Here is a 14,758-nt window from a genome sequence, read left to right as displayed (position 1 = left end):
CAGCCTCGCATGCCCTTTTGAGGGAGTAATGGGAGGTTTCTGCGTGTGGTGCTGCTGAGATATCTGGAGTGGAATTATGTCAAGGTAATGTGAGGTTTTTCTTCCAGTCTAGTCGGAAGACAACCAGTTGAGCGTATTACCAACAGCTAATCTGGTATAGGAGGATATATCAAGAAAACTGTACAAAGGCCAGAATGCTGTATTTGCATCTATTGCGAATACAAAAAATAGAGTGAAACCAGTTCCCCTACCCTACTACATTCTATAATTACATCTCTGCATATCATGGGTCACTTTTATTAAAAGCATCATTACTACAGTTGGCAGCAATTTACATTTTATCTTACATGATAGCAGTTTTCAAAGGGAAAAAAATAAAAGGACATCACAACAAAGAAAAACAATACATTTACAAAGTCATGTCTGTAAACTTCAAGGCTAGTTTAGAGCTGAGGTAATGCTGTTTTAGCTTGTGGCTAAAGTAACAAAGTCCTTTAATTTAAAAAAGGTACCTGATTCTCTCTTCTCTCACTCTTTATTTATTCATCTATTTATTTTGTTTATACCAGTGCATTACAAGACCACGAGACAATGGAACTGCAGTTCTGTCTGGCAAGAACCCTCCCAGTAGGTTAATTTCCAAAGGGACCCTTCACATTCAACAGCTGCCTTCTTATTGCTGCGCCTCGGGACAGAGACGCTCACACTAAGGTGGAGATTGTCAGAGTGTGTGGATGTGTGGGATGCGCAAGTGCGGGAACCCCCGTGTAGTCAAAAAGGGAAACAAATGAGCAAGGGCGATATGTATGGTAAATTTCATCTTGACCTTCACAGCAAAAAAATTAAAATTAAAAAATTAAATATATAACTTCATACTTCCTTTGAGCAGCACTTCCTTCCATTCGTGCCACTTGGTTACAAATTGCTCTTTATTATAATACCAATGGTACCAAAAGAAAAGGAAAAGGAAAAAACAAAACAAAAAAGCAGAGCATTATGTAAGTTTCCTTAAAAAGACATGATCATCTCTCAAATTTCATCTCTCCTAGGGATAATAAATAATGCACTGCACAATACTTAATGACCAAGATACCTTTTGACACACCTGTATAACATGACTTGGACTTTTTTTTTCTTTTGCTACACTATATTACAGAACAGCTTATAAAACTAGGCATGAACATTAAGTGTGAGTGTAAACAGTAGGACTACCACTTGTCAGAAGTTTTAAACACTTTCACTGAAACTGGTACTGCTTATCCATCATTTTCATTGTTTTCTATTTCGTCCCCCCCGTCGAGTGAGTCTAGCTCTTCGCCCTGTGCTATCTCGTCTTCTAAGACTGAGGACTCCGCCGTCTTGTCCAGGCTCTCCTCGGCGTCGCTGCCCTCGAGGGTCTCCTCTTCCTGAAAGGCGCCCCCCTCGGCCTTGTCGGGAGCCTTGTCGTCGCCGGAGCCCACGGCGTTCTGCAGTCCCGCCAAGGCGGGGAAGCCCGGCAGCGTCAATCCCCCCAGTCCCGGAGGTAGAAACATGGACGGGTAGAAGAGGCCCGGGGCCATGGTGGACAGGAGGAAGGGGTTGAACGCGAGCGGGTTGGAGGGCAGGCCGGCCGGGCCAGTAGCAGCACCAACAGAGCCATTCGCAGAGTCCGGGCCCGGAACGGCGTCTGTGCTTTTCTCCGAGTCCTTGTTCTCGTCCTCGTTCTCGTTGCCCTTCTCCTCCGCTTTGCACGCGCCGTCTTCCGGCTCCGCGGGGCCGGCCGCGGCCGCGGTGTTGCCGGCGGCCGCGGCGGCGGCCGCGGCGGCGGCGGCGGACAGCGGGGTGTTGAGCAGCCCGCCCAGCCCGAACATGCTGGGCAGGCCGGCCACGCCCGGCAGCACCAGGGGCAGCACAGCGGCCGGGTTCTTGGCGTCGCCTCCGGCGGCGGCGGCGGCCGTGGCCAGTCCCGGAGGGAAGCCCATGAGGCCGGCCAGCTGCAGAGACTGGAGGTTCTGGAGGCTCTGCAGGCTCGTCAGGTCCATCCCAGCGAACAGGCTGTTCACCAGCAGGGGGTTGATGCCCGACGTGGAGGCCACGGCGGCGGCGGCGGCGCGGGCGATTTCACTTTTGGGCCTCCGTCCCCGCCGGCTCGCCCCTTCTCCCCGCACCACGGGGCCGGTGAGAAGACGGTCAAACATCGACTCAGGAACGAAACCCTGAAAGGAAGGGAGAGGCAAACAGGGGCTATCAAAGCTTCGGAAGAAAACCTCATTTGCACGCGGGCCTTTGTGATGGATTGAACACTGACATTCGGAATGGAAATACACAAGCAATTATTTCCATTCTAGAAGCTCAAGGATCAGACCTCAGAAAGCAAAACTTCTGTTTTTTAGCACTGCATAGCTCACCGAATTATGCTGAATTGCAGAAAAAAATGTTAAAGGCTACTCTATCGGTGAGGTAAATGTCAAGGTATCTGCATCCATAGCTAACTCGAGAAATAGCACATCAGAAGGAAGTTGAAAACTATGGAAAATTTAAAGTTATATTTTAGTATCTACCCTGGAGAAACAAAAACTCATGTTCACACAAAAACCTGTACATGAATGTTTATAGCAGTTCTACTCATAATTGTCAAAGTCTGAAAACAGCCCAGATGTCCTTTCGTGGGTGATGGGTAACCACACCCAGGGGTACATCCACACACAGGAGCCCGGTCGGCAGCGAAACCTGTGACACATGTAACCACTTGGATGAATCTCAATACGATGAGTGAAGGGAGCCGTCTCAAAAAGGGTACGCAATTTATGCTTCTGTTTAGGTGACATCCTCAAAAAGACAAAACCTCTAGGAATGGAGAACAGATCAGCGAGCGGTTGCCCTGGGCTAGGGGTGGGGACAGAGAATAATACAAAGGAATTTGGGCGAGTCACAGAACTGTCTGTATTCTGATTATGGTGGCCGTTCAAGAAACCATCCATGTGTGAAGACTGATAGAACTGTATACCAAAAGAAAAATAAGCACTTTTACTGGATACTTTAAACAGACAAACAAAAAGAAATCAAGACGTTTAAACAAATTAATTTAAAAAAGAAATAGTGAGATTAATGCTTAGGCAGAATTGCTGTATTTTTTCATTTGTTTATTTTAAAATCAGAAATCACAGTTAATCTTAAGGATCTCAACCACCATAAATTCCATTCCAAAGATGCTGTTAGCCACGTTTACCTGGGGCATTCCTCCCCGGAGCAAGTCTGCCTCGAAGACTAAGAATGGATATTTCTATACAATCCCTTTAAGTCAGAGCTGTCAAATTAATCCACCTTGGTGGATTAATGACATATTGATACAAGGAATGATGATGTATTAAATGATGTATGAAAATGATGCATTATGTCAACTCTTTTAAGCCAAGAATAAGTTATCATTGAATAATTAATGGCCCACAGAAAATAAAGAAAAATTCAGGAAACCAGTTTTGTACAGATACCTTTCTGGACAGAAAGGCAGAGTCTGTACTTACAGACTGCTTGACTATATCGGTCCAGTCTGGGGCAACTGCAAACTCGGGGTTTTCTTCCAGCCACCGGGGTAGATCCTTCATCGGAGGCGCCATAGCTCCACCCATCTAGGGAGAGGCATTCGGAAAATGATTTAGAAACAGACAAATTCTTCCCTCTCCCCCTCCCGTCTGTGTATCTACACATATACGTACACAGATCATATAAATATACAGGTATTCTGGAAGAAACATGATTCTTTTCCCCTATAAAAGATGTCAGAATAAAACACTTCTTTCTGGGAAAAGAAATCACATAGAGATCAATTCCCTTTCCCAATGTTTACCTTCTTCCCATTTCGTTTATTGACAACAGGCACCCTTTCTTCTCCTGTCAAAGTGTTTATATCCAATTTATTAGGGTTTCGACATCTATGTCGTTTCTGTTTCGGTTTCTGAAATGAGGAAAACAGCACATCTGCATTCTTCTGCAAAAAAACAAAAACAAAAATCATATTTAGTAAAATTGTACTTAGTACTTGTTCTTTCCTATATAAATGACAAACAGAACAGTCAAGCCATTTTCAATTACTATGGAAGTTTCAAGAATCATTTTAATTATTAGAAACCATAGTTTCCTTTGAAAAGAAAGACTATTCTCTTTTTCCTTTACTTAAGGAACAAACTTAGAAGCGGAGAACATGCTTTTCCTTTTATCTCTCAATAACTTGCTTAAAATCTTTTCTTCAAATGTTTAACCAAGTCATGGTATTTGAAAAGGAAACTTTCTCTGGTACCTTTGCTAATCTCTACTCAGAGACTTGAGTGGATACAGAGGTGATCTCACATCTACGACATGTGACTGTACATGAGGAGAAACAACCCAAGGGATAAAAGAGCCTTTGTAGGAGGGTGCATTCTCAGTGGCAGGAACTCAACAAGATAAAATGTAAACTCCTACACTTAAGTTTTCAAAAATTCAATCACATAAGTTATAGGACGCAAAACATCTGCACAACTAGCTAGCAAACAGTTTAAGTGACAAATCATCTGGAGATCCTGTCTCATGTTTAATAAACGGCGTGAGTGTTACTTGTCTAAGAGGCTAATAAAGTCTTGGGCTGTGTTAGCGGCTCAGGTCTCTGCAGTAACAGCTTCCTAATATTCTGTGCTGGGCAGACCCAGTCCAGAGACCAATTAGACCACGTTGGGGACTGCCTTCCCAATAACGAGACCCCCCTGGAAACCACGCCACGTGAAGAGTAACAGAAAAAAAAAACATCCATTTGGTGGGAGAAGGAAAAAGCAAGGAAATGCGTACTAGGCGTCTTCAAATAACTACAAGGCCGCCCGTCACGTAGGACAGACCTGAAGCTAGTTTCTCTAATGTAGAACATACAATGACAAAAGCTAGGAAACGTCCGAGATGACGAGACAGTCAGGCGAAAGGCAGGGGGACAAGGGATTTCTCCGTCGCGTGGGAGAAGGAAATGGACTGACTGAGCAAGAATCCTCCCAACTCCACACTCTGTGATACTCACTGGTACGTAACTTGGCATATCAACAGTGTAAGCGGGATGCAGCTTCAGCCATTCAACTAAGTCCTTATTTTTAGGAGCTTCTTCCCCCACCAGCCTAGTCCCATCTTCGAGATTTATAACAGGGATCCGCGTGTCTGGGTCCAGCTGTCCAGGAGAAGGAATGTTTCTTGTAGGTGGGGTCTCTATATCTTCTTCAAAAGCTTTGGTCACCTCAGCATCCTCCTGCAGAAAGTTGACAATGGTCGGAATTCTCACATGAAGAGAGAGATCCTGACAACATCCTAGCCCGAGGAGACGCCAGCCTAGCATAATGGATCTCTGATCATAAAGGGAAAAAAGTTACTTGAAACAACGGCAGTTTGGGAACAGCTATTAAGTGAGAAGGTGGAACATGTATCATTCTTCACACTGCAGAATGAGTTAATGGGGTAGAAAATTCACAGTCCATCACTGTGGACTTTGATGTGATGTGGTCCATCACCGCTCCATGTTTGAGACCTTAAGCCACCAGGAGCATGACACAGGCAGTGGAGCATGACACAGGCAGTGGAGCCTGAGCCCGATATGCATGAAAGGTAGCCGCTCAATCTCTTTTGGGGATCCCTGGATAGCATCATTAAAGAAATTATAATTAAAGCAATGTTCCAAAAGCCAGTTTATACCTAGCTTTTTGGCACTCTGTGATCAGTACACTTTTTTCGGTAGTACAATAGTTCACATGAGCCGTGTGTGGCAACACTGGAAAAATCAACTCTAACTGAAGTTGAGTTAGAGTTGAGACTCTACCATCACCCAGCCACTGGTCCTCAAACTCTGTTATTTCAACCTGCAGACATCTTCAGTGAGGCCCATCTGTCCATCCCTACTGTTCCCGCTTTGGTTCAGGTCTCCGTCACTGACCACCTGTATCACTGCATTTACTCCTAAACGGTCCACCTGATTCTAGTTCCACCCTTCTTTAATCCAACCTCCACTCTGCTCAAAAATCATGCTACATCACTCCCCTGTTTAAGCTATTTTGATAAGTGAATCCGCATCACCTTCAGGATAAAATCCAAGTTCTTTAGCATGGCAATCACAGCCCTCCGTGGTTTGCAGCCTACCTTGTCGCCAAGGTCATCTCTGCTGAAGCTGCCTCCTCACCAAAGTCCCTGGCCAGTAACTTTCAGTTCACCAGACATGACAGGCTCTCTCTGGCCTCAGTGCCGTTGCACATGCTCTCCCCGCCCCCTCTTTTCAAATGACTTAACCCCCATACAACCTTCAAAATTTCACCGAGGTTTGACCAACGCCAGGGAAACTTCCCTGTCTGTTTCTCCCCATATCCTCCTCCTCCAGTCCCATTCTTCCTTTGGGTTTTCAGAGTACCCCAGGGGCTTCTCACGACAGTGATATGTTGTTATTTATCTGTCACCCGTCTTTTACACTGAGTTCTCTGGTGCAGGCACCCGTCGGGCCTTTATTCTTCGCATCCCCGTGCTTGGCTCAGGACGGGGTTGGCTCTCACAACTTACTTACTTTTCACAGCTGCACAGTGGTCTCCAGTTTGAATGCTAACACAACACAACATTTTGGGATCTGTCTTGTTCCACACAAGTAACCTTGCCGACCTCTATACCTCTTCACTGCTCAGTTTATTTACAGACCAATCAGCATTCTCCTTGTACTTTATGTGCATGCACATAACCCTCTATAATACCAAATGAGGAATTCCCAAATTCCAACAGTTAAGAGTTAAAAAAAAAATTAAAATAATAAAAATAAAAATACATTCTCTTAACGTCTGTTAGGAGTTTTGAGCCAGGTTGCTAAATATGACCTCAGGGGAAAAAAACAATAAATTCCTAGGGACAGCTTAAAATATGTGAGTGAATAAAGTCAGCCATAAGTTTAATATAGGGTGTATAACTACAATAGGACTTGGTCGCACTGACTGTTAATCCCTGACGCTGGGTCCACAGACAAACGTGAGATTCAAATTGAAAGACAGTAAATGAAGCCGTGTGTGAGCTGCAGAAACTCCCGATTTGTTGATGTTTGTTCAGTGAACAAAACCTATCAAAGCATCAGGGTGGTTCCCAGCAGGAAGCTAATGGCTGGCGATGCCACTTTGGGGACCACACACCTAGAAATGGCGTTTTAACTTAGGGAAAAAACAACCACAGCTGATCCACTGTGAGGTGTATTTTTCAAGATTCTAGAAGTAGTCAGATGATCAACAAAAATGACCATTACTACCACTGGTACATTCGTAATGAGTTTTGAAAATTACCTTTTAACCACCCGGATGCTTCTGGTTTAATCAGACCCCACTTAGGGGGCAAGTTTCAGTGAAGGCTATTTTGTCACTTCGAAACTCTAACTTGACCACGCCTTCCCTACTCTTTTATTAAGTTTCCTCTAAATTCAAGAAATAAAAAATGGGGAAATAATAATAGGAATGAAATAAGGAAAAACATATTGAAACAAACGTCTCCCCTCGGTGTTTCCCAAACTGTGTCCCACCGCCCAGGGGATGGGCCAGCCGCCGGCATCCCATCTCCTTGGGCAGGAGCTCCAGCACCTCTGTGCTGATTCGGGTTTCAAATCCAAAGGCTTACAGTACCTTGTACCCATTTTAGTGCTTTAAAAAGACTTCGTGTAATCGGGTTCTCTGGGGTAAAACCTCATCCTTAGCTGGGCGGCACTTTTTTAGGTGAGTGGTTGAAGCGGATTAAGGAAGAGAGTTATTTTGATTACACTGCACTCATTTCCTTTGAATTGAAGAAGAAGATGACAAAATCCACTGACACACATAGTACTTGCAAACCTAAACTAGCACAGACCTCAATTCAGTTGAGATTTTTAAAATATCTGCTTCTGGAGGCAAGAGAATTTGCAATCACCACCTTTGCATGCGAACACAAATCTTAAGTCTGAAACTGAACAAATCTAATAAACGCCAGGCCCCAAACAGATGGATACTTTTAAGAGCAGAAGCTTTTTCCACCTCGAGGGTTCAGAGACAAGGATTACAGGCTCAGAAGAACACGTTTTTGTTTTGGCCTAGTCTTCCGAGAGTGATCAATGTATTAGGATCTTGGGAAGAATAAATCCTCAAGCTACCCGTGGTTCAGGCCGAGTGACCTGCGTCAACGCTCAACACAGTTTTCCGGCTCAGAACCACGACTCTGTCCATCGCGACTCCTTCTTTAGCGGAAGGGGCCGGCTTTCGCGCCGCGTCACCGAGGGGCGCGCGCCCCGGAGCGGGCAGCAGAGCCGGGCCCCGGGCCGCCGGCGCGGGCACGCGGGGGAGCCAGCCCCTGGACTTACTGCACTCAATGACGTCCGTTTGTGGCTCATGAACAGCAGGTCGAGGCCCTCCACGTTTTTCCTCCTTCCCCGCCTCCTCTTCATGGGAGGCTCTCCATCCACGAGGGAGCCGTTGAGCAGATGCCTGGCGGGCGTGCGGGATAGGCCTGCCTGGAGCAGCTCCATTTGAGTCTTAAAGGCATCAGACATGGGCGCCGAGACATTAGGCAAGATAAACTTTGAAGTAAGAGATGAAAAATTTGAGGTAGAGCTTGCTGCCTCTCTCGAGGCCTTTGATAAATCGACAACTTTCTCTTGTCCGTTTTCCGAGACCACCTGATTCTCCCGCAGCTGGGCAACCATCTCCATGAGGTTTCGCCGCTTGGCAGCTCTTTCGGCCTCGATTTCGATCTTTCTCCTCCTCCTCCTCCGCTGGCGAGGGACGGAGAGGTTGAGGGCGTCTTCCTGTTGAGAAATCCCAACACAAGAGTGAGCCAAAACGGCACCTGCTGCACGGGCTGGCTCGCGGAAACCAGGAACGAGAAGCTTAAGGAATTAAACATCCGAGGCTGCTGAACGGAGCGGAGGAAACAGCAGCCTCCTTATTTCTCAGCAGGACCAGTGAACACGAGCTTCCAAACCAAGTCAAGGGAGCTTATCTTTAAGCGGCACCAGCAAAGCGCTCTAACTGACCTTGGACAACTGAGGGGAAGTGGTGAGGTCCTCGCTGCTGCTGATGCTCGCCCGGCCCACCACCATGGAGAGCTCGGCCAGGCTCCTCTTCTGCAGGGGACTGTCGGCAGTGGGGGGCGTGTAGCCGGGGATGAGGCCCTGGAAATCAAACATCTGGCGCCTATTTACCGGCCATTTGCCTTTCAACACTGCTTCACAGATGTTGTCTAATCGGTTTATCATTACTCGATCCTGGAGGGAGAAGAAAAGTCACACGAAACTGTAACAAAGTCCTGGTGAAAATTACGAGATAAATACATCCACTGAGAAGCTGAAGAGCAGAAAAGGCTTAAAAGCAGATGGGCAGGCGAAAAGCAAAAGTAAACAAAAAGCAAACAAGCATGGAAATAAACCAAACCCACCAGAACCACCTTACACTGGTGTGAGGTCTGAAGGTGGCCGCAACACATAAGACTCAGCATTTTTCAATTATGAACAATGAATCACATAAACGAGAGAACGTTGCATAACCACCACCTCTAAAATGTCCCCGTGTTTTACAAGTAACTGTTGTGTAGGCTAAAGATTGTTGGTGCACGTCAGCAGGTGACAATGGAAGCCTGCAGTCAGCTTCTCGACGCTCTGGTGCTTCAGTCCCCAGGCTGGACCGCAGCCTGTCCCAGGAAGTGGGACATCATTAGCGTCACTATTAATAAAGTTCAGCATTACGAACGGGCAGCAACCTAGGAACACCTAATGAGCGTCAATTTGCATCTCCCACCTATCATCACTTCAAGTTTCACTGAAGCGTGTACTTTAAAAATTTCTAATTACAGCTCTTAGACCCAGTTTCCATAGATTAAAAGCCTGCTACTATGGACCTTTCGGCTTACCTGGGAAGCTGCCTTCTCAACTCAATAAGGGAGACTAGCAAAACAGGGGAAATAAGGGAGCATACAGAGGAAAAAAAAATGTCTCCGACAGTACACTCTTCAGTTAAAAATTTCACATTGTTTCTTTCACAATTAACACTATGGGAGAGTGGCCTGGGGATGAGTCCATGGAAGCCTTTTTTGTGTTGTTTTAAACCAGACAGCCCTGTTATGGTGATTAGGATGATTATCTCCCCACCCTGAGAAACAGACCCAAATTACATAGGGATTTATTATAAAATTATGCCAGTTAGCCAAAAAAGTAATTTCTACTTTGCTTTTGGTTACAGATAACTGCATTTGGAATTATCTCATAATGTATTCGAGCAAATGGGTCAACGCCCACCCTCTCCCCAGTTCAGATTACAGGGTTCCAAATGTATGAAGTTGTCTTAAATCTGAAAGTTCTGCTTCAGGATTTAAAAAAAAAACCAAAACACACAGTTTTAAAGTCCACACAGGTTCCCTCGGGCATTGTTGATGGGATTACAAAATGATACAATGGCTATGGAAAACAGTACAGAGGTTCTCCCCCAAATTAAAAATAGAACCATCACATGATCCAGCAATACCACTTATGGGTATGTTTCCAAAAGAAATGAAAGCAGGGTCTCAAAGAGACATTAGTACATTCACATTTACAGTAGCACCATAATAAGCTAAGAGGAGGAAGGTACCCAAATATCCCAATGATGGATGAATGGATAAAGAAAATGTGGTACATACACACGATAGAATATTATTCAGCCTTAAAGCAAAAGGAAATCCCGTTACATGCTTTGACACAGATGGACCTTGAGGACATTACACTAAGTGAAATAAACCAGTCACAAAAGAACGAGTACTGTATGATTCCACTTATATGAGGTATCTAAGCTAAAGCAGTCAAGTTCACAGAAACAGAAAGTAGAATAGTAGTTGTCTAGGGGCAGTGGGGCAGAGGAGTCGATCTACGGGGAAGGAGTTTCAGTCCTGCAAGATAAAAACAAGTCCTGGGGGGTCTCTTTTACAACAACCTGAAAATATTTAACTCTACCCAACTACACACTTAAAAACAGTCAAGACTGTAAATTTCATGGTATGTGTTTTTTACCACAATAAATAATTCTTTTTAAAAAAGATTCACACATTTTATTTTGTCAGAGGGGTGAGTCTTTTGAAACAATAATCCATAGACTGTACTAGACAAATAATCTGATTTCCTCCACCCTATTCTTTTTCGGTCACCAAAACAACGACAGAACCCCACCAACCTTAGGCCAAAATGAGAAGGCAAACGTTCTTTCATGAAGGAGCTGAGCTACGGATGGATCTCCATCCTCCATGTAGAATCCGTCTCGGGTCTCATCCCTCGCAGTGCTCATGGAAGCATTGCTCTCTTCATCAAAATTCTTCCCTCTCGAGACAGTTCCTGCTGAGAAATGAGTTAATGTGCATCGCTCACAACCAGCATATCGCTGGAAAGGGAGTGTAGAAAAGATAAGATTTAATATCTGAATGCTGATGAGCTCCATTTTATCGAGTACCTACTACGGCTACAATGGTATCAGGCATGTTACAAATCTTGTCGCTTAAAGCTTGCGAGGGCCCTTTCACGTAGATGGTGTGATTCCTGTTTTACAGATGAGGAAGTAGAGAATTAGGGACGTTACGTCACTAGTCGTCAGGCATCCGGCGAACAAGTCTCGCAGGAGGCTGAGCGACAGCCAAGCCTCTGACCCGGCAGAGCCTCTGTTCCTCCACCAGGAAAAGGACTAATGCGTTGGCCACAGTTTCGAGCCGCAGCTCCGGCAGAAAAGTACAACGCGGCGCTTCATTTTTCCTTCGTGGCAGGTGCGGCAACCTACCTGGGGCTTAGGAAGAGAACTGGTTCTTCCCAGATTCTACTCCCACCCTTTACTTCGGAATGAAAAATAAAGCATCATTTGTTTTAAAATTGTTAGTGTCTGTAAAACCCTCCTTCTGGGAAGTTAAGTCGTTCGAAATAGCACGCTGACACATCATATCAGAGCACAACGTACATCTAGGCATAACCTGACACTATTCCTGCACAGAAAGAAATGTACAATCATTACCTTTAAAACGACCGGAGGGAAAAAAAAAAAGAGCACCGGTCACATGACAGGAAGACACCCGCGGGGATGGGGTCAGGAGAGGCCTGGAGGGCTAGGAGTTACCTTCGGGCTGGGAAGACTCTTCCGACTTGTCGTCGTCCTCCAGCTTCTCCTCTTCGTCCTCCTCGGAACCCTTTTCCGAAATGGACTTGGGCCCCGTGTCCGCACCGACCTCCACCCCTCTCGGCTCGCTCTTCCCGGCGCCGGGCTCGGCCTCGGCCTCGCGGTCCTGCTTCCGGTCCTTCCCGCCGCCCTCGGCCTCCGCCTCCTCCTCCTCCTCCTTCGCCTCGGCCTCCCCCGCCTCCCCGGCCTTGGCCTCCGCCCCTCCCGCCTTCTCCTCCTGGCCCGGGGCGGCGGCGGCGGCGGGGGCGGCGGCGGCGGTAGCGGGCGTCTGGCCAAAGCCCAGGGCCAGCGCGCTCAGGGCCGGGGCGCCGGCCGCCCCTCGGGTCTGGGCGAAGGTTTTGTGCGCGTCCAGGAAGGAGAGCTCGGGGTCGTTGAGGATGTGGTAGTCCGTGCGGCTGACCCCGTGCTTGGCGGCGCCCACCAGCAGGTCCCGGTCGTGCCTGCCGCACTCCCACCACTCGGGCAGGTCCAGGCTGGGCTGGCAGAGCCGGAGCCGCTCGGCCAGCTGCGGGTGGCGCAGCACCTGCTCGCGGATCTTCCGCAGCAGCTCGATGCGGTAGAGGGTGCGCGAGGCGCGCTCCTCCGTGATGGGCTCGATCGCCGAGGGCAGGTCGGGCGGCTCTGCGGCAGGGGGAGTGCGTGTCACCCGAGGGCGCCCGCCCCGCCCCCGCCCCGCTGTTCCGTGCCCGGCGAACCTACCGCCATCTGGCTTGGCGGGCACGCGACACACCCGCCGGCACATGGCCACGAAGCAGCTGAAGTACTTCTCCAGACTCTCATCGGACTTCTTGTCAAGCCTGGCAAAGGCTCGGAATTGGTTCCAGTCGAACTGTTGTTTCGCCGGGTCAAAAATCACCCCAAACGTGGACACCACACGGTAGAAGTCCGCCTCTTCCCGTCTCGTCCACCTGTCAGAAAGGAGACGTTAGCCGGACTTGGGCTGCGTAAAAAGGCTTCACGTTTATTACTGCTTTTCCTCGTTGGCCCTGAACTTAATGCACAGGGCTTGTCTCTTTCTGGGGGGGCCGCTTTGACGGCGGTTATCCTGCCTGCGACGCCTGCCTCCCGCGGGTGGAGGAGAGGAGAGGGCAAGGTACCAGGCGCTGGTGCACCCTCGGGCACTCACTTCTGCCGTTTCTCCGATATTATAGCCTCCCTTTCAGCTTCCAGGGCCCGCACTTCCTCCCGGGGCCGCCGTCTCCGCCGGTCGGTCTTCATCAGCGCCTCCTGCCTCATCTGCTGCCTTTTGTAGCTGCGCTGATAGGCGGTAATGAGCCTGCGCAGACGGGTGGTCAGGGTCGAGGTATTGGGCCAGTACAGCTGGCCTAACTCGGCGCTGCCCTCGCCGTGCTTGCCTGGGGAATCGAAGACAAGATTTCTGAATGTGTAGCCATAACCTCGCCATACACAGGGTTTCCCAGCAAAAGCAAAACGAGATGACTCGCTAACATTCAAACGGCAGTGTGGGAAAGGACATCGTAGTGCTCTCGTTTTTAAAATATAAATAAGGAGCGATGTTAGTGTGGAACTTGTAAACCATTTCTTTCTCAGCTCCTTAGGGGGAAAAAAACCAAGGTCATACGTCAATCGTACATAAAGAAACATACTTTGTGCCGCAAACTACATGATAAGGGTGCCCTCCTGTAATGTGATCATCTTGAACGTAAAAGACAGTCACAAAATTGTGAGCTAATGATCTTACGTTAAGAAAAAAGGGCAGTAGTGTCTCAATAAACTGGCAGATACTTAACAAATGCCCTGTTTTTAAGAGCTGTATTTCTAAAGATGCTTCAAAGTTTTCACTACCTGATTTGAAATATAAATATGTAAATTATCTTAATCCAAAAAATAGTTATTTTATCAAAGAAATTCAACAGAATGAAAAACCAAGAATAAACAGGCATTAGAATTCTTCACAACAGAGGTGAGTCAGCATAGATGAAGCGGCACTTGAAGACGCCGCCGTGGTGACGTGGCGGCAGTCCAGCCGCAAGGCGAGGCCTGCGCCCCACGCTTCAGCCCTGCTGCCCCCGGCTTTCAGGGAGCCGTACCTGGGCCGCGTATTTCCATGGGTTCTTCCTTGTCTTCTGGAGGAGAATTTGCAAATTCCTCAAAAGCAAAGCGAGAAAGAGAAATTATTTTAATTTGGGGTTTTACTCTGCTCTTATCTTTTAAAGAAAAGGCCATTATCTGTAAAGTTTAACAAGTCTTATATGAGCATACAATATTTTACTGGTGCCGTAAAAGTCAATGTACTCAAGTTCTTACATCTATTTCATCCTTGAACGGCGTTCTGGTTGGTTTATATTCTGGGTCTTCATCTTCTCTATCAAATTCTCCCCTATATAAAATTTTAAAAAATGTTTAAATCACACCGATGAGCAAGAGACTGAAGGGAGCCTGGGAAAGAGTAACAACCCGCCTGATGCAACTTTAAATTCTGAGTCTGACATCCAAAGCGACTCTGTCGGTATTCAAAGCGTGCAGCCATGAGGGGTAGGGGTGTGTGTGTGTGTGTGTGCATGCGTGCGTGTGTGTGTGTGTGTGTGTGTGTTGGGGGGCGGGGGCTTGTCATCATTTGGAAAAGACAAGTTGCAGATTATCTA

At 47.2% G+C, this 14,758-nt stretch overlaps 1 protein-coding gene across 2 annotated transcripts in view; it reads right to left on the bottom strand.

Moving 5' to 3' along the window:
- Positions 1-283: 283 nt before the first annotated feature.
- The window catches only part of CHD7 (chromodomain helicase DNA binding protein 7), a 121,599-nt gene continuing 107,124 nt past the window's right edge, over positions 284-14,758 (bottom strand). Inside the window, exons 26-37 of one of the 2 annotated variants that reach the window (XM_079722225.1) lie at positions 14,421-14,493; positions 14,204-14,261; positions 13,279-13,507; positions 12,852-13,060; positions 12,093-12,773; positions 11,169-11,329; positions 9,005-9,235; positions 8,333-8,776; positions 5,021-5,242; positions 3,827-3,967; positions 3,504-3,608; positions 284-2,195 (exon numbers count right to left, since the gene is read on the bottom strand). In XM_079722225.1, the coding sequence (XP_079578351.1) occupies positions 1,257-2,195; positions 3,504-3,608; positions 3,827-3,967; positions 5,021-5,242; positions 8,333-8,776; positions 9,005-9,235; positions 11,169-11,329; positions 12,093-12,773; positions 12,852-13,060; positions 13,279-13,507; positions 14,204-14,261; positions 14,421-14,493 (3,493 nt within the window). In that variant the 3' untranslated portion in view covers positions 284-1,256. The remainder of the gene's footprint in view (positions 2,196-3,503; positions 3,609-3,826; positions 3,968-5,020; positions 5,243-8,332; positions 8,777-9,004; positions 9,236-11,168; positions 11,330-12,092; positions 12,774-12,851; positions 13,061-13,278; positions 13,508-14,203; positions 14,262-14,420; positions 14,494-14,758) is intronic. The other variant, XM_079722226.1, reaches the window with a different exon arrangement.

The sequence above is a fragment of the Hyperoodon ampullatus genome, assembly GCF_949752795.1.
Source record: "Hyperoodon ampullatus genome assembly, chromosome: 17".
Lineage (NCBI taxonomy): Eukaryota > Metazoa > Chordata > Mammalia > Artiodactyla > Ziphiidae > Hyperoodon > Hyperoodon ampullatus.
Note: the sequence above shows the minus strand (reverse complement) of the source record. Positions and strands in the feature narration are given on the sequence as shown.